We start from the raw sequence: 26,532 nt of genomic DNA, 5'->3' as shown, positions 1-26,532 counted from the left end.
AGAGGGTTTAGGAGAATCTACAGCAGGTTCTAAAGACTGCGGGATTACTATAGGATATACCAGTATCATCAACCCCCTGTTTTTCAGCCCCCAAAATGTGAAACTGAGACATACCTTTGCCTTACAGACTAAAATACAGTCTAAAGAATCTCTACTGAAGGAGAAATAAAATAGTTTTAGGAATCATATTTACTGCAGAGGTAAAGGACTGTTGAACAAGTCAGTTGTACAGTACCAGTCAAAAGTTTAGACACACCTACTCATTCAAGGGCTTTTCTTTATTTTGACTATTTCTACATTGTAGAATAATAGTGAAGACATCAACACTATGAAATAACACATATGGAATCATGTAGTAACCAAAAAAGAGTTAAACAAATCAAAATATATTTTATATTTGACATTCTTCAAAGTAGCCACCCTTTGCCTTGATGACAGCTTTGCACACTCTTGACATTCTCTCAACCAGCTTCATGAGGAATGCTTTTCCAAAAGTCTTGAAGGAGTTCCCACATATGCTGAGCACTTGTTGGCTGCTTTTCCTTCACTCTGCGGTCCAACTCATCCCAAACCATCTCAATTGGGTTGAGGTCGGGTGATTGTGGATGCAGGTCATCTGATGAGCACAACATCACTCTCCTTCTTGGTCAAATAACCATTACCCAGCCTGTAAGTGTGTTGGGTGGGTCATTGTCCTGTTGAAAAACAAATGATAGTCCCACTAAGCGCAAACCAGATGGGATGGCGTATCGCTGCAGAATGCTGTTGTAGAAAGGCTGATTAAGTGTGCCTTGAATTCTAAGTAAATCATTGACAGTGTCACCAGCAAAGCACCCCACACCATCACACCTCCTCCATGCTTGACATTGGGAACCACGTTGCGTCTCACAAAGACACGGCGGTTGGAACCAAAAATCTCAAATTTGGACACATCAGACCAAAGGACAGATTTCCAACTGTCTAATTTCCATTGCTCGTGTTTCGTGGCCCAAGCAAGTCTCTTCTTATTACTGGTGTCCTTTAGTAGTGATTTCTTTGCAGCAATTCGACCATGAAGGCCTGATTCACACAGTCTCCTCTGAACAGTTGACGTTGAGATGTGTCTGTTACTTAAACTCTGTGAAGCATTTATTTGGGCTGCAATCTGAGGTGCAGTTAACTCTAATGAACTTATCCTCTGCAGCAGAGGAAACTCTGGGTCTTCCTTTCCTGTGGCGGTCCTCATGAAAGCCAGTTTCATCATAATGCTTGATGGTTTTTGCCACTGCACTTGAAGAAACTTTCAAAGTTCATGAAATTTTCCGGATTGACTGACCTTCATGTCTTAAAGTTATGATGGGCTGTCGTTTCTCTTTGCTTATTTAAGCTTTTACCAAATAGGGCTATCTTCTGTATACCACCCCTACCTTGTCACAACACAACTGATTGGCTCAAATGCATTAAGAAGGAAAGAAATTCCACAAATTAACTTTTAACAAGGCACACCTGTTAATTGAAATACATTCTACCTCATGAAGCTGGTTGAGAGAATGGCAAGAGTGTGCAACGCTGTCATCAAGGCAAAGGGAGGCTACTTTGAAGAATCTCAAATATAAAATATATTTTGATTTGTTTAACACTTTTTTGGTTACAACATTATTCAATATGTGTTATTTCATAGTTTTGATTTCTTCACTATTGTTGTTCAATGTAGAAAATAGTAAAATAAAGAAAACCCTTGAGTGAGTAGGTGTGTCCAAACTTTTGACTAGTACTGTAAGAATATGATATCCTTGGGATCAAGTATAACATTTTCATGATGATGCCCCTATTTCTAATTAAACACTTCTCAATGATCTGAGGTACTTGACCTTGGCAGTTCTTACCATCAGACAGACAAACACTGCTCTCCATCATAATATTCCCCTTTATTTATCTCCATTTCATTACTCTGTTAGAACCATTCAAATATAACTGCCATTTTTCAGTCAGAAGAACGATTCAAATGTAACTCCCCTTTTTCCCCATGCAGTAGAATCTGTCATGGCTCTCTAGTTCTGTTGACAATGTAGTGGAGGGGAGAACAGAGAAAGCATAAGGAGCAGCTTTCAGGCATTCTGCAATGCATTAGGTCATGAGAATTGGAGCGCATGCTGTTTGAATGATGAAATGACTGGCCAATGGGACCTGAATCGAGCACCACAGATTGGTCACCGCAAGGTCATCTCAATCCACAGAGAGAAGGAATGATAAATACACGGGGCTCCGCTATAATTATTACATTTGGTCCTCTTTTTTTCCTCTCCCTCCTTTTCTTAACTCGAGAGCAAATGAGCTGTTCTCGCAGTAGGCTCGGGTCCGAACATGAGCTTGTTACACGTGTGGGAAATTCAAGTGAGAGACAGAAAGACTGAAAAGGGCTAGGGGGGCAGAGAGGGTCCGTAGCCAGCCTGTCATCAGAGCTATTTTTGTTTGTCTGAAATTCAGAAGTGCATACGCCTGTTAACCGGGAGGGGGCTAGTGTTTTCCATGAAGCTCAGCTCAGTGACTTGGCAGGGCCCTGCAAACTCAGTTTCCCATTGAGCCCCCTCCCCTCCTTCCCACTCTCTCTCTTTCCTCCCCTCTCCCTCCTCTCCCCTCCCCAGAGCAGGAAAAGGCTTGCAGGCCGCAATGGAGACAGGCTGACTGCACAGGCGGCCCGGCAGATGCACTGCAGATAAGTGTGTGTGTGTGTGTGTGTGTGTGTGTGTGTGTGTGTGTGTGTGTGTGTGTGTGTGTGTGTGTGTGTATGTGTGTGTGTGTGTGTGTAAGTTTTGGCCCGCGACCCTCGGCGGCAGGACATTGACCAGATCCTGTCAGAGAGAGGGCAAGAGTCGGCCCAGCCCCTCCTCTCTTTCCCTCCTTCTCTCTCTTTCTGTCCCTCGCACCCTCCATTTATCTCCAGCCTCATCCTCGTCCTGCCTGCTTGTCTCACCACCAGCCCAGAGGGGAGCCATGGGGTTGGACAGGACAGGGCCCCTGGAGCCAGGGCTTTCCTCTGGAGCTTCTCTCTCTCTCTCTCTCTCACACACACACACACACACACACACACACACACACACACACACACACACACACACACACACACACACACACACACACACACACACACACACACACACACACACACACACACACATACAGAGAATAAGGCCCCTGGATCACTTCCTCTCCCCAACAGAAGCTAATGTATAGCTGAGGCAGGGTGACAGGACAGCCTTTGTGACAAAAGCGACGCCGGACCACTTATGAAAACAGCCTCAATCAAGCATAATCAGCACTTTTTCCCTTTCTTTTGTCTGTAGTTGCGGAGTGAAGGAAATGCATGGGGTGGAAATATGCATAGTTTGTCATGTGAAAGGATGGCGGATGGCACTAGCAGTTTCAGTTTGTGTCGTGGTGGGAATACAACACAGCTGGCTTCATGCACTCCTTTATGAATCAACTCAAGGCCTCATTTAACCTGTGAGGTAACCTTACTCACAGAGGTTTAATGACCTCTTCAGCATTCTCTTTCAGAGGATGAAGCACTGGAAAAACGTTTCTATCTGTAGAAGACTATTCCAAGCCCCAAAATATATTGTGTTGTGATTTCCTTCTAGACTAGCCAATAGGACCGTCTCTCTCCTTGTTCCCCAGTATCCCAGCATGCCAAGCGATACCACCCACTGGGCAAAAACTGGTTGAATCAATGTTGTTTTCATGTAAGTTCAACAAAATAATTCAATGTGATAATGTTGAATCAATGTGGAAAACTTTTAACATAAATCCAATGTCATGGTCAATTTTGGTGGGATTTTCACATTGAATTCACGTTAGTTGACAACTGAATCAAATGTAAATCAAAACAAGACATTTAAATGACGTCTCTGCCCAGTGGGCAATGTGGCAGACCCTGAAGGGCAGAGATGAATGAACTGACACAAGTTGAAGTGCCAGCAGGGAAGTATTGAAAACGCTGCTGCAGCTTTGAAGTCCAGCTAAATGAGCTTTCAGCTTTCACTGGTTTTATCTCTTCTAGAGAGAGGAGAGTATATTTAGAGCATAATCTATAGAAGACTGAATGGCTATGGAGAGATATTGAACTGGCGTGACTGACTGGGTTCGAACTCTGGTCTCCTTCACGCCACAAAAGTGTGTTGACCTGCTGAGCTAAAGCCTATAGGCATTAGTTCGGGGAGCCGATGAAAGTCTTCAGGTTCCTTACAATAGGCATATTTTGTTAAGAAAGTATTTGCATTATAATTGAATTCCCACCTCACTGTTTCTGAACCCTTTGTCATCCAAGTAAGTAGTGAGAGGCGTTATACACTGCACCTCTCCTCACATGATGTAAGGTGTTCACATGAGTCATCATCTCACAGTCCTGGACTTTCATACCTCCTTTTCCCCCTTTGCCCTGCTATGTGGTGGAGCAGCACATCCATCTCCTCACTGCTGGGAGGTTAAACTTACAGGTTACTTCCAAAATAAGGGAAGCACCAAAGTGTCTTGATAGGGCATTTAATAGGGCATTTGATCACCGTGAGCCAGAACAGTTTGGCATAGATTCTACAAGTGTCTGGAACTCTATTGGAGGGACACCATAGAGTACCACAGTACGAGTCATAATACCCATAAAACTTAGCGTTTTTTTCCACCATTCATTTTTTCCGTGGGGGATTTTAGAAACATTTAAAATAAGGGCTGTGTTTCATGACGTTTTGATAACCGTGTACATCTCTCTAGGACAAGGTGACATTTATCAATACATTTCCATATATTTACCCCCCCAAAATAAAACACTAATAGGCTGCTAATGTGGCTATCATAAAGAACTACAAATGCATGCAATGATGATCTGGACAAGACTGCCGAATCAAGGCAATGTTAGCTAAATGTAGTAATGAATAAATGGGCAAAATGTCTTTAAATTGACAATTCTGTGAACTGTCTTGTGCAAGTTTTAAATTGACACATTACCTGTTAATAAAGGTGTCAGCTAGAGCTGACATGCAGGAGCTTGCAGGGAATTGTAGTCTTGCATGATGTCTACTTTGATGCTAATTATCATTTTAGAGTCTGAGAGTAAATAGAGCTGAATATATTGAAATAAGTCCCCTTGCCAGAGAGAGATTTACATGGTTACTAAAACATCACGCCATGGTAAGCCTACACTAAACACAGCCCTTTTTTTAAGTGTTTCTAAAATCCCCTATGGGAAAAATTAATGGTAGAAAAATGATTGAAAACATTTTCTTGTTTGACCTCTAGGTTTTATGGGTATTATGATATCTCCACTGTGGGGCTCTATTCTTCCACGCGAAATTCCATACTTTGGTGTTTTGTTGATGGTGGTGGAAAACGCTGTCTCAGGCACCACTCCAGAATCTCCCATAAGTGTTCAATTGGGTTGAGATCTGGTCACTGAGACGGCCATGGCATATGGTTTACAGTACATAGTTTTTATGCTCATCAAACCATTCAGTGACCACTCGTGCACGGTGGATGGGGTCATTGTCATCCCATGCTAGCCAAAATAATGTCCTGTCCAGTATTTTTATACATGACCCGAAAAATGATGGGATGTTCATTGCTTAATTATCTCAGGAAACACACCTGTGTGGAAGCACCTGCTTTCAATATACTTTGTATTCCTCAGTTATTTAAGTGGTTCCTTTATTTTGATAGTTACCTTCAGTTTGTCATCAGATTTCAGTGGGAGTGAGGGATGAAAAGGTTGTGCAAAGAGCAACCAGTCTTGATCATAAGCAGGGGAAGACGCCTGACTCCTCCACGTCTACTGTTTCATGGGTTTCTCATTGCTACTCTTTGAAACTGGAATCTTGTCTATCAGTGCCCAGTTGCAGTGTTTTGGAGCGGTTGGGATTCTGTTATTGTAACAACCCATGGAAAACCATCTTTATTCACCTTTCATTGTCAGAGGTATTCCTCTTCTTTACTTTGTTCATATTTGGCCAAATTCCTCAATGTCTGCTGCCACTTTGATGTCAAGCTAATTGAGTATATTTAGAGCACAGTCTAGACTGACTGGGTTCAAACTTGGATCTCCTTCACACCAAAACACTGTGTTAGGTTAGCTTGGGGATCCGATTAAAGTCTTCACGTCTCAAACAGGTAGTTTGAATACCCGAGTCGAAAAGGTGAAAAATCTGTCGATGTGACCGTGAGCCAGGCATTTAACCCACATTTTCTCCAGGGGCGCTGTACTACTATGGCTGACCCTGTAAAACAACACATTTCACTGCACCTATCTGGTGTACATGACCATAAAACCTATTTCATCTTGTGAGCAGGTTTCCTTACAATAGGCATATTTTGTTAAGAATCATTTTGCATTATAATTTAATTCCCGCCTCACTGTTTCTGAACCCTTTGTCTTCCAAGTAAGTAGCGAGAGGCTTTATCCACCACACCTCTCCTCACATGATGTAAGGTGTTCACATGAGTCATCATCTCACATTCCTGGACTTTCATACCTCCTTTTCCCCCTTTGCCCTGAATCATAACCTAGAGTCTACTACAGAACAGTACAGTACCAATCATTTTCTCAGTGGAGAATACAACTCCCACACCCTGGAGTGTTATGAAGTGGTGGAGCAGCACAACTCCAAACTGTTGTGAGGTTAAACCTAGTTTGTCATCAGATTCCAGTGGGATTGAGGAGGTTGTGCTAAGAGCAACCAGTCTTGATCATAAGCAGGGGATGACTCCTGACTCCTCCACGTCTACTATTTGCACAGTTTCTCAGGGCTCCTCTTTGAAACTGGAATCTTGTCTTTCAGTGTTTTGGAGATGTTGGGATTCTGTTATTGTAGCCACTGATGCAAAACCATATTTCTTCACCTTTCATTTGGCCCAATTCCTCATTGTCCTTGTAGTATTATGTCGTCAATTGAGGTACAGTACTTATCAGTCGCGGTCAGTGCCGTTCAAGATGAGGGAGGGCGATTTTAAAAAATGTATGAGCAATACCGTATTTCTATTACAGCATATTGGTTGACTAATATAGGTTTAGGCTAATATATGATACTAGAATTTTCCCTTTACCCATCATGAGGTTGCTACAACCTAGCCTATAAATGAAAGTTCACAACATAGGTGCACAGGCCGAGAGAAATTAGAGTAATCAAGGTGACTGACAGTGACACATTCAATACACAATCTTACCTGCATCTAGCTGATCTAGGTTGTAATCATTAGTCCAACAGTTGCAAATGAGAGTTTCTATTGGACAAATTTAGGTATGTTTTTTATTTTTCTATAGATTTTTTTTCTTTTTACCCCGTTTTCTCCCCAATTTCATGGTATCCGATTGGTAGTTACAGTCTTGTCTCTTCGCTGCAACTCCCGTACGGACTCGGGAGAGGTGAAGGTCGAGAGCCGTGCGTCCTCCAAAACACAACCCAACCAAGCCAAGCCGAACTGCTTCTTGACACAATGCCCACTTAAGCCAGTCGCACCAATGTGTCGGAGGAAACACCGTGCACCTGGTGACCGTGTCAGCGTGCACTGCACCCGGCCAGCCACAGTCGCTAGTGCACAATGGGACAAGGACATCCCTGCCAGCCAAACCCGGAATCTCTAGTGGCACAGCCAACACTGCGATGCAGTGCCTTAGACCACTGCGCCACTCGGGAGGCCCTTAATTCAGGTATGTTTATCCTCGTTTTGTTATGTTTGCTTCTGTTTAAGAATTAATACACCCCTGATCACACGCCAACAGAGCCGCATGATCACTTTGCTCGTTGTATATGTAATTCCTTCTCGAATCTTTTCTCTCCTCCTCTCACCTTTCCCCTTCGATTGTGGACTTCAGTGCACAATACAACATCGTTGTCACAATATTAAGTCATAGTCAACATAGCTACTAGAACTAACTCGTTAGTAAACCCGCTACAATCATGCAGTACAGTGTACAGTTAGCAAGCAGTTTAGCCGTTACACTGGCGGGCCCCGGTGGCTATGAATTAATATAACCAAAAGCTTACCTTGACTTGGAAGAGTCAGCTAGATAACATAGCATCCCTCTATGTTTGAACCGTTTGTTTGAGTAAGCTAAACTAGCTAGCTGCATTTTCTAGCTAAGTGAAAGTGAAAAATATATATATTTATATATACTGCAAAATATAGCTAGCTCTTTCTCTCTCTTGCTTCTCCTTAATTTTGAAATAAAGTAATTCATTTATTTTTTCTCTCTTTGTGTCAACTACTCACTACATTTTATGCACATCACTGCTAGCTAGCTGTAGCTTATGCTTTCAGTACTAGATTAATTCTCTGATCCTTTGATTGGGTGAACAACATGTCAGTTCATGCTGCAAGAGCTCTGATAGGTTGGAAGACATCCTCCGGAAGTTGACATAATTACTGTGTATGTCTATGGAAGGGGGTGAGAACCATGAGTCTCCAAGGTTTTGTATTGAAGTCAATGTACACAGAGGAGGACAGAAACTAGCTGTCCTTCGGCTACACCATGGTGTTACCCTACTGCTGAGACTACTGGAGACCTTCATTACAGAACAGTGTGTTTTAGTCAATTATTTGGTGACATTTGAATATATTAAGTATAGTTTTATCTAGAAAGGATCACTTTTTTAATGTTTCACTATTTTTATTTTTATGACATTCACTGAGGAGGATGGTCCTTTCCTTCCTCTTCTGAGTTACTGGAACTTTACAACCCTAGCCACTATCCAGTGCTACATCCAGTATGTCTGACCTAACATGACCCAACATGGGTGTCTGGACGGGAGTAATCCTAAACATCCCCACCTAATGTCTCTGTGAACCAGAGATGCCTTGGCAACTTTCCACCAACCTCTGATAAATGAGATACAGTGGAGAAGTGTTTAACAAGTCATAAACTAGCCTTGTTGAACATAATAAACACATCCATTTATCCTTTGTTACCATATGAAAATAAAGGGTGGAAATGTAGCCACCATTTCAGGCCAGTGATATATTGGTCTTGTATTTTGTAGACAGTGAAGAGACTTAGTAGAGACGGTAATGTAAAGTAAAACAGCCCTCTCACGATCTTTCGCAACTCTGTCCTACAAGTTATGTTATACACCAATAGCTCATGTTGCATATTCCCTTATGTGATGTTAAAGCTGTGTCATTTTGCTTTGACTAAAAACTATTTGAATTATAACTTGATACAGTGTATGGCACTATCATTTTTATTTCCTCACATTCCCCTGCTGCCCTTTGCAAAACTTTGGGACTCAATATGACTATTGTTATAAATGTATCATAATGATTTTGCCACACTTTATAGGCTATAGCATTACACCTTGCTTATAATTGGTCTATGTAGGCATCATAAAGGGTTTATGATGGCTTTATAATGCCTTCATAAACCCTCATTAACCCAAGGCTTAATCCTTTAAAGCACATGTGCCAAACTCATTCCACGGGGGGCCGAGTGTCTGCAGGTTTTTGCTCCACCCTTGTACCTGATTGATGAATTAAGGTCACTAATTAGTAAATAACTCCCCTCATCTGGTTGCCTATCTTTTAATTGAAAGGAAAAAATAAAAAGCCGCAGAAACCAGGCCCTCCATGGAATGAGTTTGACACCTCTGCTTTAAAGTTATATTTTGTTTTAAGTTATGTTCCGTTTAAAGTTAGTTCAGAAGTCTGGAGGCCCCCTTACTGGACTGTGATATGGAGACACAGAGAGTTCAAAGTTCACAGGTCAGACTCCTAGTAGTCCTAAATGGTCTGGATGAAAGATGAAGTGAAGCCTCTGGAATCATCTCTTCTGGGGATCTTCATTGTTGTCATTATTTATGTTTTCCTGCAGGGAAATATCTACTGCTATGTTTTATCCTCTTACATCTAGATGTTCCGCTAGCGGAACGCCTCACCAATATCCAATGGTATAGCGTGGCGCGAATTACAAATACCTCAAAAATGCAAAAACTTCAATTTTTCAAACATATGACTATTTTACACCATGATAAAGACAAGACTCTCCTTTATCTAACCACATTGTCCGATTTCAAAAAGGCTTTACAACGAAAACAAAACATTAGATTATGTCAGGAGAGTACCCAGCCAGAAATAATCACACACCCATTTTTCAAGCTAGCATATTATGTCACAAAAACCAAAACCACAGCTAAATGCAGCACTAACCTTTGATGATCTTCATCAGATGACACTCCTAGGACATTATGTTATACAATACATGCATGTTTTGTTCAATCAAGTTCATATTTATATCAAAAACCAGCTTTTTACATTAGCATGTGACGTTCAGAACTAGCATACCCACCGAAAACTTCCGGTGAATTTACTAAATTACTCACCATAAACGTTCACAAAAAACATAACAATTATTTTAAGAATTATAGATACAGAACTCCTTTATGCAATCGCAGTGTCCGATTTTAAAATAGCTTTTCGGTGAAGCACATTTTGCAATATTCTGAGTAGATAGCCCGGCCATCATGGCTAGCTATTTTGACACCCACCAAGTTTGGCACTCACCAAACTCAGATTTACTATAAGAAAAATTGGATTACCTTTGCTGTTCTTCATCAGAATGCACTCCCAGGACTTCTACTTCAACACCCAATGTTGTTTTGGTTCCAAATAATCCATAGTTATATCCAAATAGCTACGTTTTGTTCTTGCGTTCAAGACACTATCCGAAGGGTGACGCGCCGGCGCGTATCGTAACAAAACATTTCAAAATATTCCATTACCGTACTTCGAAGCATGTCAAACGCTGTTTAAAATCAATTTTTATGCGATTTTTCTCGTAAAATAGCGATACTATTCCAACCGGGATACGTTGTATCCGTTCAAACACTGAAAATAGAAAATGGAGTCGTCACATGCATGCGCGCACCAGTGTCATTGTTCTCAGAACGACCACTTTCCAAAACCCCTACTGTTTTTCGCCCAGGGACTGCAGAGTTATCATTCCACATTGTGGCGCCTTCTGAGAGCCTATGGGAGCCTTAGAAAATGTCATGTTACAGCTGAGATCCTGTATTTTCGATAAAGAGGCTACAGAAGGCCAAGAAATGGTCAGACAGGGCACTTCCCATATAGAATCTTCTCAGGTTTTGGCCTGCCATATGAGTTATGTTATACTCACAGACACCATTCAAACAGTTTTAGAAACTTTAGGGTGTTTTCTATCCAAATCAAATAATTATATGCATATTCTAGTTTCTGGGCGGGAGTAATAACCAGATTAAATCGGGTAAGTTTTTTATCCGGCCGTGAAAATACTGCCCCCTATCCTAAACAGGTTATTTTAGATTTGCATACCCTGTCATTATAATTAATGGGGGCTTTTGAAAGAAAACATGTATATTTCTTTAAAAAAGCTATTATATATCAGATTCAATAAGCAAATATGAATGTCTCTGTTCTTGAGGGAGTGTCTTGTTTCAATTTAGACTTAAACAATAGCATGCCCTGAACTTGAAACCTCACAATTTGTCTTGTAGTTTTGAACATGTCTTTCAAAATGAGTACCGTTTTGTAACAAAGAAATTCACATTAGAATAAATATTAAGGCAAACCCTTGGGATGTTTCCCAGATGAAATGATAAATGATTAAAATGTTAATTTTTCCCTTTGTCCTTTGAGACTGAGAGCGCTCCATTATGACATGGAGGGAGAATTTGCTGTTGGACTTTTCACATTCCTTTGGTGGGAAAACCACCAAGCAGTCGATGGGAAAAGGCCTTTAAATTGAACAATACTCATATTAAATGTCTCAGTCAAATGTCCTTCTAAAATACAATATTGTGTCTTATTTAAGTTCCTGCTCAAGCAGGCAGGTATCAAAGAGCCAATGCAGTTCATTCACAACACATTTCTGTGACTGATTCAAAGCAGTCAGACACCAACCTGTGTTCTGGACTGTTCTGTCTAGCCACCAACCTGTGTTCTGGACTGTTCTGTCTAACCACCAATCTGTGTTCTGGACTGTTCTGTCTAGCCACCAACATCTGTTCTGGACTGTTCTGTCTAGCCACCAATCTGTGTTCTGGACTGTTCTGTCTAGCCACCAACCTGTGTTCTGGACTGTTCTGTCTAGCCACCAACATCTGTTCTGGACTGTTCTGTCTAGCCACCAACATCTGTTCTGGACTGTTCTGTCTAGCCACCAATCTGTGTTCTGGACTGTTCTGTCTAGCCCCCAACCTGTGTTCTGGACTGTTCTGTCTAGCCACCAACATCTGTTCTGGACTGTTCTGTCTAGCCACCAACCTGTGTTCTGGACTGTTCTGTCTAGCCACCAACATCTGTTCTGGACTGTTCCGTCTAGCCACCAATCTGTGTTCTGGACTGTTCTGTCTAGCCACCAACATCTGTTCTGGACTGTTTTGTCTATCCACCAACCTCTCTACTGTTCTGTCTAGCCACCAACCTCTGTTATTGACTGTTCTCTCAAGCCACCCCCTGTTCCAATACCTCAGGTGGAAATGTCAACATCGAATGACAAGCTCAAAGTAGGCCGTTTGACACCAACATCCGCTGTACTTGGACAGCAGGTAAAATATAGTTCTGTCGTATTTATCTCTCATGTTTACCTCACATTATAGCTGTTCTTTAATCTCTAATCCAAGGCTCAGGCTTCAGACAACACAAGGCTAACGGACGCATTGTATGGATCTCCACGTCACACGGTGAGGCCTGCAGCAAAGGTGTGTGTGTGTGAGTGAGTAAGTCTACATGTAAACGCCTGCAGGTGAGAGGTCAAAGGGAGGTGAAAGGTCAGATACAGGCTGGCTAAAGAAAGGAGGGAAAGTAGAGAGGGATGGAGGGAAGGAGGCAGGGAGGGAGAGAACAGGGGATGAAGGTGGAGGGAGGGAGGGAGGGAGAGAGAAGGAGCGGTAGGCGAATGGTGTGGGTGGATGGGAGGAGGGCCTCAGACTGGTCCAGGTTTTAGTGCCCTACATCCACATAGGTTCAACTGGTGTCATTAAACTGCATGGAGGCACTGTTTCTGAAGCATGGCAGATGCTTAGAAATGGTATTTAGAAGCATTTATGGCCACTTAACACATGGATAATTTCCCTAAAATGGTTGTGGATGGAGGAATCCACTGGGCTTTAGACCACTAGGTGTTCCCATGGATGATGGCACACTTTATAAACAGTAATGAGAACAGGGTGCGCTAAAATACAAGCACCCACAAACACACACACACACACACACACGCACGCACACACGCACACACACCCTGCACACACACCCTGCCAACAGAGTCAACTAGAGGACCACACAGTGTGTATTTACCTAACACTTCTCTGCATAAACACCTCTGTTTATGAATCCCGAAAATGGCGCCGTAGGGGATGGCTGCCGTTTTACAAGCTCTTAACCAACTGTGCTATTTTGTTAGTTTTTTCTCAATTTTGTAACTCATTTTGTACATAATGTTGCTGCTATCATCTCTTAAGACCGAAAATAGCTTCTGGACATCAGAACAGTTATACTCAGCTCAAACTGGACTAATAATTTTTCTTTAATGTGTCCGACGCGAAGGATCCCTGTCATTCGCGTGAAGAAAAGACGGAAATACAGTGGGCGGAGGTCTGGGTGTCTTGTGAGAATTCGGCAAGTGAGTAAACCACCACTACCCTCTATTATTGGCCAACGTGCAATCATTGGAAAACAAATTGGACAATATACAATTAAGACTATCCTACCAACAGGACAATAAAAACTGTAATATCTTATGTTTCACAGAGACTTAGCTGAACGACAACACGGATAATATAGAGCTGGCTGGCTTCTCCGTGTTTCGGCAGGACAGAGCAGCTACGTCTTGTAAGACGAGGGGTGGGGGTGTGTGTCTATTTGTCAATAACTGCTGGTGCGCAATGTCTAATATTAAAGAAGTCTCAAGGTATTGCTCGCCTGAGGTAGAATACCTCGTGGTAAACTATAGATCACACTATCTACCAAGAGAATTCTCATCAATATAATTCATAGCCGTCTATTTACCACCTCAATCCGATGCTGGCACTAAGACCGTGTAACAGTGTAGGTTCTGTCCCTCTCTTCGCCCCAACCCGGGCTCGAACCAGGGACCCTTGCACACATCAACAACTGACACCCACGAAGCATCGTTACCCATCGCGCCACAAAAGCCGCGGCCCTTGCAACGCAAGGGGAAACCCTACTTCAAGTCTCAGAGCGAGTGACGTCACCGACTGAAACGCTATTAGCGCGCACCACCGCTAACTAACTAGCCATTTCACATCGGTTACACTCACCCCCCCCCCCTTTGACCTCCTCCTTTTCCGCAGCAACCAATGATCCGGGTCAACAGCATCAATGTAACAGTGTAGGTTCCGTCCCTCTCTTCGCCCCAACCCGGGCTCGAACCAGTGACCCTTGCACACATCAACAACTGACACCGCACGAAGCATCATTACCCATCGCGCCACAAAAGCCACGGCCCTTGCAACGCAAGGGGAAACCCTACTTCAAGTCTCAGAGCGAGTGACGTCACCGACTGAAACGCTATTAGCGCGCACCACCGCTAACTAACTAGCCATTTCACATCGGTTACAACCGCACTCAACGAGCTGTTTAAGGCCACAAGAAAATGCTCATCCAGAAGCGGCACTCCTAGTGGCCGGGGACTTTTTACTCCACACACAGAGACGCATAGAAAGCTCTCCCTCGCCCTCCATTTGGCAAATCTGACCATAACTATCCTCCTGATTCCAGTTTACAATAAAAAACTAATGAAGGTAACCTGCCTAAATGATTACCGCCCCGTAGCACTCATGTCGGTAGCCATGAAGTGCTTTGAAAGGCTGGTCATGGCTCACATCAACACCATGATGCCAGAAAATCTAAACCCACTCCAGTTCGCATACCGCCCTAACAGGTCCACAGATGACGCAATCTCAATCGCACTCCATAATGCCCTTTCCCACCTGGACAAAAGGAACACCTATGTGAGAATGCTATTCATTGACTACAGCTCAGCGTTCAACACCATAGTGCCCACAAAGCTCATCACTAAGTTAAGGACCCTGGGACTTAACACCTTCCTCTGCAACTGGATACTGGACTTCCTGACGGCCGCCCCCAGGTGGTAAGAGTAGGCAACAACACATCTGGGGCCCCTCAAGGGTGCGTGCTTAGTCCCCTCCTGTACTCCCTGTTCACTCTATTTCTTGAACTGCATTGTTGGTTAAGGGCTTGTAAGTAGCATTTCACCATAAGGTCTACCTGTTGTATTCGGTGCATGTGATTTTTTTGGATTGGTCCTGGGCAGGTTACCAACTCTCCTCTGGCATCAGGGTGGGTTAAGTTAAGTGAACAGAAGGGATTAAAGAGTAAGGCTTCTCTCCCCCTTTTCCCCCTTTTCCCCCTTCTCACCTCTCCTCCTCTCTTTCCTCCTTCTCATCTCTCCTCCCCTCTTTATCCCTTCTCACCTCACCTCTCCTCCCCTGCCCTCTCCTTCCCTCTTTTCCCTTTCTCCCCTGGTTCACTAATTGAGTGGTTCCATACAGGGTTTAGGCACACTGCCCTCTGAGTCAGTCTCTGCTAGACTATTATCGGACTGGGCTGTCAGACACCAAGAGCAGCTTGTATGGAATGCGGCTCGCCACCATAGACCAGTAACAGGCCCCATGCTCTGCTGTGTGTTTGTGCGCGTGTGTGTTCGTGCATACAAGTGTGTGTGTGTGTGTCTGTTTATGTGTGTATGCGCATGTGTGTCTACGATGTTCTCCCAGCCAGCCACGTAGGGCCAATTAGTCAACAGTTCCCCTGGGGACATTTTGAAAAACAATCACTCTCTAAGTCGTCAAGAGATGCCACGGCTAATTATAAACAAACTATTGATGTTCCAGAGGCCCAGTAAATGTTTGGGAGTGTGTGTATGTGTGTGTGTGCATGCGTGTGTATGTGTGTTAGGGTCACAGGAGGGTTCTGCTTGACAGAAAGTTCAATTGGCCATTTACAAGACCTCACCCGAAGTGGAGCGGCATCAAGATAGCGTCAGACTAAGTAATTAGTACCTAAAGCAGGGGTAGGCGAAGTCGGAAGTTTACATACACCTTAGCCAAATACATTTAAACTCAGTTTTTCACAATTCCTGACATTAAAGTAAAGTAAAAATTCCCTATTCTTAGGTCAGTTAGAATCACCACTTTATTTTAAGAATATGAAATGTCAGAATAAGAGTAGAGAGAATGATTTATTTCAGCTTTTATTTCTTTCATCACATTCCCAGTGGGTCAGAAGTTTACATACACTCAATTAGTATTTGGTAGCATTGCCTTTAAATTGTTTAACTTGGGTCAAATGTTTCGGGTAGCCTTCCACAAGCTTCCCACAATAAGTTGGGTGAATTTTGGCCCATTCCTCCTGACAGAGCTGGTGTAACTGAGTCAGGTTTGTAGGCCTCCTTGCACGCACACGCTTTCTCAGTTCTGGCCACGAATATTCTATAAGTTTGAGGTCAGGCGTTTGTGATGGCCACTCCAATTCCTTGACTTTGTTGTCCATAAGCCATTTTGCCACAACTTTGGAAGTATGCTTGGGGTCATTGTCCATTTGGAAGACCCATTTGCAACCAAGCTTTAACTTCCTGACTGTTGTCTTGAGATGTTGCTTCAATATTTCCACGTAATTTTCCTCCCTCATAACGCCATCTATTTTGTGAAGTGCACCAGTCCCTCCTGCAGCAAAGCACCCCCACAACATGATGCTGCCACCCCCGTTCTTCACAGTTGGGATGGTGTTCTTTGGCTTGCAAGCGTCCCCCTTTTCCCTCCAAACATAACGATGGTCATTATGGCCAAACAGTTCTATTTTTGTTCCATCAGACCAGAGGACATTTCTCCAAAAAGTACGATCTTTGTCCCCATGTGCAGTTGCAAACTGTAGTCTGGCTTTTTTATGGCAGTTTTGGAGCAGTGGCTTCTTCCTTGCTGAGTGGCCTTTCAGGTTATGTCGATATAGGACTTGTTTTACTGTGGATATATATACTTCTGTACCTGTTTCCTCCAACATCTTCACAAGTTCCTTTGCTGTTGTTCTGGGTTTGATTTGCACTTTTCGCACCAAAGTACATTCATCTCTAGGAGACAGAACGCGTCTCCTTCCTGAGCGGTATGGCGGCTGCGTGGTCCCATGGTGTTTATACTTGCGGAGTATTGTTTGTACAGATGAACGTGGTACCTTCAGGCGTTTAGAAATTGCTCCCAAGGATGAATCAGACTTGTGGAGGTCTCCAATTTTTTCTGAGGTCTTGGCTGATTTCTTTTGATTTGATGATGTCAAGCAAAGAGGCACTGAGTTTGAAGGTAGGCCTTGAAATACATCCATAGGTACACCTTCAATTGACTCAAATGATGTCAATTAGCCTATCAGAAGCTTCTAAAGCTATGACATAATTTTCTGGAATGTTCCACGCTGTTTAAAGGCACAGTCAACTTAGTGTATGTAAACTTCTGACCCACTGGAATTGTGATACAGTGAATTATAAGTGAAATAATCTGTCTGTAAACAGTTGTTGGAAAAATTACTTGTGTCATGCACAAAGTAGATGTCCTAACCGACTTGCCAAAACTATAGTTTGTTAACAAGAAATTTGTGCAGTGGTTGAAAAACAAGTTTTAATGACTCCAACCTAAGTGTATGTAAACTTACGACTTTTTTAATAATTAATTGGTATTGAATTTTAAAGTTGATCAAATTGCTCCTGAATTGTAATCTCGTTGATGCATTTCTTTTGAATAAATATTTATTTAATGTGCAAGTGAATAGGTTGGTTTACTTTTAAGTTTAAGTTTTGACCAATAAGGTAGTTTGTTAAGCTGAGGCCAATGGGAGAGTTGACCTGGTTAACAGGAGGCCTGGGAAAGAGACGTTGAAAAAAGAGGAAGGTACATTATCAGTGTTGGTGAAGAAAAACAATAAAAGAAGACGATAAAAAAAAGAATAAAACCCATACCTACCGAGTTTTGAAGGGAAACTGTCACGCCCTGACCATAGAGAGCCTTTATATTTCTCTATTTGGTTAGGTCAGGGTGTGATTTGGGTGGGCATTCTAGATTATGTATTTCTATGTTTTGTATTTCTTTGTTGGCCTGATATGGTTCCCAGTCAGAGGCAGCTGTCTTTCGTTGTCTCTGATTGGGGATCATTTTTAGGCAGCCTTTTCCCACTGGGTTTTTGTAGTATCTTGTTTTTGTATAGTTACTTTGTAGCAGATTTCCTAAATTAAACTAATTTTTAGCTGAATTCCTGGTGATATTACAATCTTTTTTGACCCACTGTGTCTCCAGTGCGCCTCCAGCGACGGTCCGCAGTCCAGAGTCTCCAGCGACGGTCCGCAGTCCAGAGTCTCCAGCGACGGTCAGCAGTCCAGAGTCTCCAGCGACGGTCTGCAGTCCAGAGTCTCCAGCTGCGGTCTGCAGTCCAGAGTCTCCAGCGGCGGTTTGCAGTCCAGTGTCTCCAGCAGCGGTCTGCAGTCCAGAGTCTCCAGTGGTGGTCTGCAGTCCAGAGTCTCCAGTGGTGGTCTGCAGTCCAGAGTCTCCAGCGGCGGTCGGCAGTCCAAAGTCTGTAGCGGCGATCGGCAGTCCAGAGTCTCCAGCGGGGGTCGGCAGTCCAGAGTCCCCAGCGGCGGGCGGCAGTCCAGAGTCTCCAGCGACGGTCGGCAGTCCAGAGCCTCCAGCGGGGGTTCCCAGTTCAGAGCCTCCGGCGACGATCTACGGTCCGGTTCCTCCGGCGACGATCCACGGTCCGGAGCTTCCGGCGACGATCCACGGTCCGGGGCTTCCGGCGACGATCCACGGTCCGGGTCCTCCGGCGACGATCCACGGTCCGGGTCCTCCGGTGACGATCCATGGTCCGGAGCTTCCGGCGACGATCCACGCTCCGGGTCCTCCGGCGACGATCCACGGTCCGGAGCTTTCGGCGATGACCCTCGAAATAGTGGCCACCGAGGATGGTGGATCCGTTAGCAGAGCGGGGTCTATGTCCCGCACCGGAGCCGCCACCGAGGCTAGATGCCCACCCAGACCCTCCCCTATTGAGTCAGGTTTTGCGGCCGGAGTCCGCACCTTTGGGGGGGTACTGTCACGCCCTGACCATAGATAGCCTTTCTATTTCTCTATTTGATTAGGTCAGGGTGTGATTTGGGTAGGCATTCTAGATGATGTATTTCTATGTTTTGTATTTCTATGTTGGCCTGATATGGTTTCCAATCAGAGGCAGCTGTCTTTCGTTGTCTCTGATTGGGGATAATATTTAGGCAGCCTTTTCCCACTGGGTTTTTGTGGGATCTTGTTTTTGTATAGTTACTTTGTAGCCTGCAGAACTTTACGTTCGTTTTGTATTTTTTCGTTGTTTTGTTCGGTGTTCATCTATTCAATGTACGATGTAATTTACCACGCTGCACCTTGGTTTTCTTCTTACGATGGACGTGACAGAAACACTGATTTGATTTTATAAGAGAGTTATTATTTTGTTAAGAAAGACTTAGTAGAGACTGAAGCTACCGACTCATCATGGAGGTATTTGACAGCTCGAGGATAGCGTAGCATCGTGCGAGACCTGGAGAGAATTGCTTGTGGAAGATTAACGAGTTCATGTTTCCATGGGATATCTGTTGCTGCTAAGGAGTACTGTCTGCATTGATAGCTGTGCTTGCTGTGGATCTTGTGGAGGACACCTACACGGAACTGCTATACTTCACTGAGGAAATATCTACCAGTAGTGAGTAACCACAACGGTGGGGTGCTTCGGGACTTTATGTGCGTCGTCATTCTTTTTTAGCTCCAACGCGTGCCAACGGGTTTAAGTAAGCTTGCCAGTAATTTGGACATGGGTTGTGAAAAAATCATTGGGGTTCATTAATTGTATTTATTTTGATGGGGTACATTGAAAATGTGACACATACATCTTAAACCTTATGTCTGTTGCATTGGTGGAGTCATTTACTGTTTCAGTTTCATTTAAATGCATGGGAAAGCATATACACAAATCTCTGATCCTTCTATCTGAAGTGAATACCCTAGTTGTCATCACCCTAGATAGTTTACAATAGGGATTCTTATTGGAGATGTCCTTCTGACCTAATATCCCATGCTGTTCAGATATTCTAAGTAAGGTAATATCGTGAGAGTCAAATTCGAGCCTGGTGAGAGGGTTACATACACTACAAATTGACCACAACTAAGGCCAAAAAGAGATTGTATTTGAAAATAACAATAATTTCATACCTTGATTACATTGAGACACGATCACGTATGTCTATTTTTTTATTTGTGGGATTACTTGGGAACAGATTTCCTAAATTAAACTCATTTCTAGCTGAATTCCTGGTGATATTACAATCTGTTTTGACCCAATACAACTTTTTTTTAAACTAAAAACCTTGTTGCCGACCCCTGGCCTTTGAGCTCCCCATTGTAAGTTCAGGGAGAAGTCCCTAACCTTATTTTACCAGGAGGATATGTACCACTGCTTCTTTAGGGACAGTGTTATACATCTCTCTGACAGCTTTTGTGGCCAAAGAACAGCAATTTCATATGTTGGCTGCAGCCACTACTGTTCTCTCTCAGTGGAATCCCTAGGATAAGCTACTGACACAATTCTCACATTTGTGTCATCATCTGAATGTCAATATAACATTTTCAGCATTATGACATCCAATACTGTAATGTACTGTAATGTCAACAACAGTTGCTGCTTGGGTAACGTCCCATTTGTAAGTGGTGTATTGGAGGGTAATTCCACAGATGGGCTGAGTGACAAAGTGACAGACACACTCCAGAGACAGATAGAGTTCCATCCTCTTCCGGTTAAAACAACAACATTGCGTTCTAGCGATTCTAGCTATCGCACTAACTCTAAAACACAGCTTCATCCACCAAGCCTCGTGTATTTATTATGCGCTGCCTTTCTTTCATCTGAATAATGAATTTGAAAAACATGAGGCCTGGCCGCCTGAATGCCTGGCATGGGATGTGTGGGAGAAAGATGTGTGTTCAGTCCCAAAGCTGAAGGGGTGAATGGATGGAGGAGGAGAGGGGAAGGGAAACACCCCAAGGGGTGGATGGATTGAGGAGGAGAGGAGAAGGAAAACGCAGATGGCGTGGATGGATGGAGGAGGAGAAGAGAGGAGAAAGGATGGAAGGAAGGAAGGGAAGGGTGGAGGGATAGACAAGTGCCTCTAAGGATCCCCCCACTCCCCTACAGTAGTAAAGTAATGTCCTCAGTACATAGCCAAACAGAGGAGGACAGCGAGAGGAGACAGCAATGGACAGGGGGAGTTCTGTGGATGACAGTGATGTTGATTGGGTGTTTGTGGGTGTGTAGATATGTGCAGGGAGTGTCCGTTGAGAAAGTTAGCTTTGTTTTTGTACTCATCTTTATGTGTGTGTTTTTAAGTTGTAGTAGCCTCAGAAAATGTTGTGGTTGTGGCAGAGAGATTGAGGAACCAACCTCCCGCTTTCTCTGTGTTCTCTCTGTGTGCTGGAGAGAAGGGTTACATAAATGTTAGTGATGTGATAACCGGCCTGTTTATCGAGGGGCCTCCGGCCAGCGGGCCACTGCCGGGGTTTCCTCCCTCTTCACCCCCACTAAACCCCCTTCCTCCTCATAATCACTCCAATACCATCAGTCTCTATGACATATCTAGTCATATGACCTCATCTCACCATTTGTCGACACTCTCATTTCTATCTGTTATGACCTGTTATTTATCCCCATTCGGCTTTCAAAGAGAAAATGAAAACCACTAAAAATGTCAAGTTATGCGGGAAGAAATTGCCGTTCAAGTAGGACTATTTTCCAATTATTATTTAATTATATGTGCTACACAGTAGGTGGGAGCAAGGGAAGCTGTTTTAGATCTGTACATGTCTTATATCTGTCTATCTCTACCATCACTTGTAAAGTGGCTGAACACATCGCACTATTTACTTCTGACTTTCATTTACTTTTACCACACAATCTGTCAGATCTGCAGCATAGATATCATTAGGCCAAAACAATAGACATCATTTATCTGATAGAGCCTGAAAGAATGTGTCAGCCCCTACTGCAGAACTAACATGTGAATTAGGTCAAAATACAGACTTTCTGAAGCTTAAATCCTCCATTAAAGTCCGTTATAACTGGCCCTGCCCTGGTTGGCGCACTTTAAGTCTTCACTTTCTCCTCCTTTCCGGTTTCCCTGTGAAAAACAGAGGGTGAGGCAGCCGGGAGGTGAGTTTCAGTTCAGAGTTGAAAAGGGTAATGTTGGAAAACACTGGCAGGTATTCAGCAGGAAAGTAGGCTACAGAGCATTTACGATAACATTGGAGTTGACTTGTTGCTCTTGAACGCTACCCTGTAGATTTACTGTAATTAGAACTGTTGCAGCAGAAAGGGGAGAGGAAGACAGTGTGTGTCTGCTGTCAAGGTCGATTTGTCAGGTGCTGGCTGCATGGGGGAGAGAGTCAGTGCTTTGTGCAGCAACTCACTTGGCAACAAAGCTACAGTATAGCAGAATGTGTTGTGAATACCAGGCAGCATATCCATGAGCATTAGCTGAAGTCATGTCGTGGCGCTGCACTGTGTTTGCAGTGAGTGAGAGGGACCAGCCATCATGGCTGCCTAATGGTAATAATGGAAGAATTCACTGGAATTTTGTTTTCATAAAAGAAGACAGGAAAAGCGTAACAGAGGAGGGAATAAATCAAGAGCTTTTTTGCTAAACATGTAATAATAAACAGTCAGAGATTGATGGTGGTTGATGGGCCTGGCTAAGGCATGTACCAGCTAACCCTGGCATAGGGCTGTGGGCAGTGGCCATCTCAGACGAGCTGCACCAGACTTCTCACAAATTCCCACACTACGCAGGCTAGAAACAGGAAGAAATGACAGAAATATTTTCCCTGTGATCAAACTTTGTTGATCTTTACATTAACACAACCTGATGCTATCTGATTCGGACCGGGTGGTACAAAATAATTGAACGTGCTGAAATAGAGACTATTTTAAGAGTATTTCCTCTGTTTCCAGCATTGTGGCAGATTGGCTTAATTGAAGAGAGAAAAACAGGAAGCTTTAAAGTCACTATATAATTAATTGGCAGGCCCAGCCAAAGGGTCTGCGCTGGTCAGTCTTTCCAGGGTTCAAGGGAAGGGTTGAGTTTTGTTCTCTACTGCCAGAGTAGACACTGTTTTTGACATCATTGAAATAGAATTAACAGAGTGTTCATTTGAATGTCAGTTTTAGTCATTCTATTTCTCTGGTTCACATCTCAGGCCGTGGGCAGCGTGGTTCTTCTCTGGTTCACCTCTCAGGTCCTGGGCAGCGGGGTTCTTCTCTGGTTCACCTCTCAGGTCCTGGGCAGCGGGGTTCTTCTCTGGTTCATCTCTCAGGTCCTGGGCAGCGGGGTTCTTCTCTGGTTCACCTCTCAGGTCCTGGGCAGCGGGGTTCTTCTCTGGTTCACCTCTCAGGTCCTGGGCAGCGGGGTTCTTCTCTGGTTCACCTCTCAGGTCCTGGGCAGCGGGGTTCTTCTCTGGTTCACCTCTCAGGTCCTGGGCAGCGGGGTTCTTCTCTGGTCCACCTCTCAGGCCCTGGGCAGCGGGGTTCTTCTCTGGTCCACCTCTCAGGCCCTGGGCAGCGGGGTTCTTCTCTGGTCCACCTCTCAGGCCCTGGGAAGCGGGGTTCTTCTCTGGTTCACCTCTCAGGCCCTGGGCAGTGGGGTTCTTCTCTGGTTCACATCTCAGGCCCTGGGCAGAGGGGTTCTTCTCTGGTTCACCTCTCAGGCCCTGGGCAGAGGGGTTCTTCTCTGGTTCACCTCTCAGGCCCTGGGCAGTGGGGTTCTTCTCTGGTTCACATCTCAGGCCCTGGGCAGAGGGGTTCTTCTCTGGTTCACCTCTCAGGCCCTGGGCAGAGGGGTTCTTCTCTGGTCCACCTCTCAGGCCCTGGGCAGCGGGGTTCTTCTCTGGTCCACCTCTCAGGCCCTGGGCAGCGGGGTTCTTCTCTGGTTCACCTCTCAGGCCCTGGGCAGAGGGGTTCTTCTCTGGTCCACCTCTCAGGCCCTGGGCAGCGGGGTTCTTCTCTGGTCCACTTCTCAGGCCCTGGGCAGCGGGGTTCTTCTCTGGTTCACCTCTCAGGCCCTGGGCAGCGGGGTTCTTCTCTGGTTCACATCTCAGGCCCTGGGCAGAGGGGTTCTTCTCTGGTTCACCTCTCAGGCCCTGGGCAGAGGGGTTCTTCTCTGGTTCACCTCTCAGGCCCTGGGCAGTGGGGTTCTTCTCTGGTTCACATCTCAGGCCCTGGGCAGAGGGGTTCTTCTCTGGTTCACCTCTCAGGCCCTGGGCAGAGGGGTTCTTCTCTGGTTCACCTCTCAGGCCCTGGGCAGCCCAGAGTTTCCTCTCTCCTCTCAAAGCCCCAACAACATCCTACAGCTATCTGGAACTTCAAATGAAAATTTATAGCGTTTCAAGCTTTCAGTGAGCCAAATGATGTTTAGAGCGAGAGAGAGCCTGGCCCTGTATTGGCTTAATAGCAGGAAGGAGGGTCTGGTATCCCACTAGACTACGTAGCCTGTACTTGACCTGAATGACTAGGGCTGTGACTCCATACAGAAAATCTACAGACTGAGACATGGAGCCAGAGGACTGATACCAGCCAGGAAGAGGGACGTGTTTTCCACCCACTTCATATGAGGTTAAACACACACACATGCACATTATGGACACATACACACGTGAATGCAGGCACGCATGTGCACGTACGTACACACACTGTGAAGATGTGGGAATGGGTTGACCATCCTTACTTATCCTCCTCACATTGTTCTCTATCTGTCTCTCTCCGGATGGTGTGTTTGCACTGCTGCTGGTAGGACCTTGTTCAGATAAGATGCCTATATTTACATATCAGAAGTGAAAGCATGGGAAAGCCATGACGCTGGCATGTAATAAAGGAAAATAAGTGTGAAACATTGGGCAGGTTGAAAGAGATGAACATTTTATAGTAATATCATAGATAACTTAGCGGTTATAACGGTCTAAGAATACATGTCAACATAATATTCTTTATGTAAAGAGTTATACATTCTTGTAGGCCTATATACGGTGAGCTCCAAAATATTGGGATAGTAACCATTTTGTTGTTGTTTTGGCTGTGTTCTCCAGCACTTTGGATTTGAAATGATACAGTGACTATGAGGTTAAATTGCAGACTGTCACCTTTAATTTGAGGGTATTTCCATCCATATCGGGTGAACCGTTTAGAAATTACAACACTTTTTGTACATAGTCCCCCCATTGTAGGGGACCAAATGTATTGGGACAAATTAATTTATGTGTATTAAAGTAGTACAATGTTTAGTATTTGGACCCATATTCCTAGCACGCAATGACTACATCAAGCTTCTGCCTCTACAAACTTGTTGGATGCATTTGCTGTTTGTTTTGGTTGTGTTTCAGATTATTTTGTGCCCAATAGAAATGAATGGTAAATAATGTATTGTGTCATTTTGGAGTCACTTTCACTGTAAATAAGAATAGAATATATTTATAAACACTTTTACATTCATGTGGATGCTACCATGATTACGGATAATCCTGAATGAATCGTGAATAATGATGAGTGAGAAAGTTACTGAGGCAAAAAATGTGTCACTGTCCCAATACTTTTGGAGCTCACCATAAATTACCTCAAGAGTATGACTGCCACCTGCTCACTCGTCACCACACTAGAATTAGTCTCCCCCATTAAAAGAATGACAGGCATGTTGTTGACACGTAGCTAATTGATTAAAATGTCTCCGCTATGATTTCATATTGTTTTTAAAAGGCCTGGGCTTTGACAGAAATACTTGGGGAAGTATTGCATTTGGCTGCGAGCTGGGTTTCCCATACACACAAGTGCTGGACTTAATTCTAAACCCCTTTGGACGCCAGGCTGACTGTTGAGCTAGTGAGAGAGGAGAGATAGCTATGACCCGACTCTGAACTCAGAAGAATCTTGTATTATGCCTTCCTCTTGGATAGCCCGGGACAGAAAATACTTAAATGAGTTACATGATTCAAGGGATAGGTTTCAAAGTACTAGCTAGGTTGTTTATTGAGACAGGGAAGAGAACACTCTCAGTCGGAGAGCTTGAGCCATTAGTAGTGAGTTTTCCATTAGGAACGATAGACTAAACTTTCTTTGTTGTGGGGGAATAAATGATCATTTGACAGTCACATTTTGTCAGGCTTTTGTCAATTTTGAGGCCAGAGAACCCTCCCACTCCTTTTGTAAACCACATAATATTTACTGTTAAGCTCAATAATTGATCTGGTTTGGAAGCAGCATCAGTGGACAGAAAGATAGGTATTCCTCTGTGCTTCTGGGTCAAATGCCAGGATAGAAGGACAACCCTTTACATGCAAATTAAATAACGGTAGGTTCCTATTCTGCACATACTGAATTTTTTTTTTTTTTACGTAATGTTTATTAGAAGTAGTTGGAAAAGCTGAATCACATATTCATTACATTTAAAAACTGTCACGC

General features: G+C 44.0%; 1 protein-coding gene across 1 annotated transcript; it reads right to left on the bottom strand.

Annotated features, from left to right (window-relative positions):
- Positions 1-23,015: 23,015 nt before the first annotated feature.
- LOC115156436 (PGC-1 and ERR-induced regulator in muscle protein 1-like) lies at positions 23,016-25,767 on the bottom strand. Its single transcript, XM_029703865.1, has 3 exons — positions 25,691-25,767; positions 24,371-24,408; positions 23,016-24,331 (listed from the first exon to the last, which is right to left on the bottom strand). Exons 1-3 carry the CDS (start codon positions 25,765-25,767, stop codon positions 23,262-23,264), a joined length of 1,185 nt encoding a protein of 394 aa, XP_029559725.1. The 3' UTR covers positions 23,016-23,261.
- Between the last annotated feature and the right edge of the window lie 765 nt (positions 25,768-26,532).

Source organism: Salmo trutta, chromosome 21 (assembly GCF_901001165.1).
Source record: "Salmo trutta chromosome 21, fSalTru1.1, whole genome shotgun sequence".
Classification (NCBI taxonomy): Eukaryota; Metazoa; Chordata; class Actinopteri; order Salmoniformes; family Salmonidae; genus Salmo; species Salmo trutta.
Note: the sequence above shows the minus strand (reverse complement) of the source record. Positions and strands in the feature narration are given on the sequence as shown.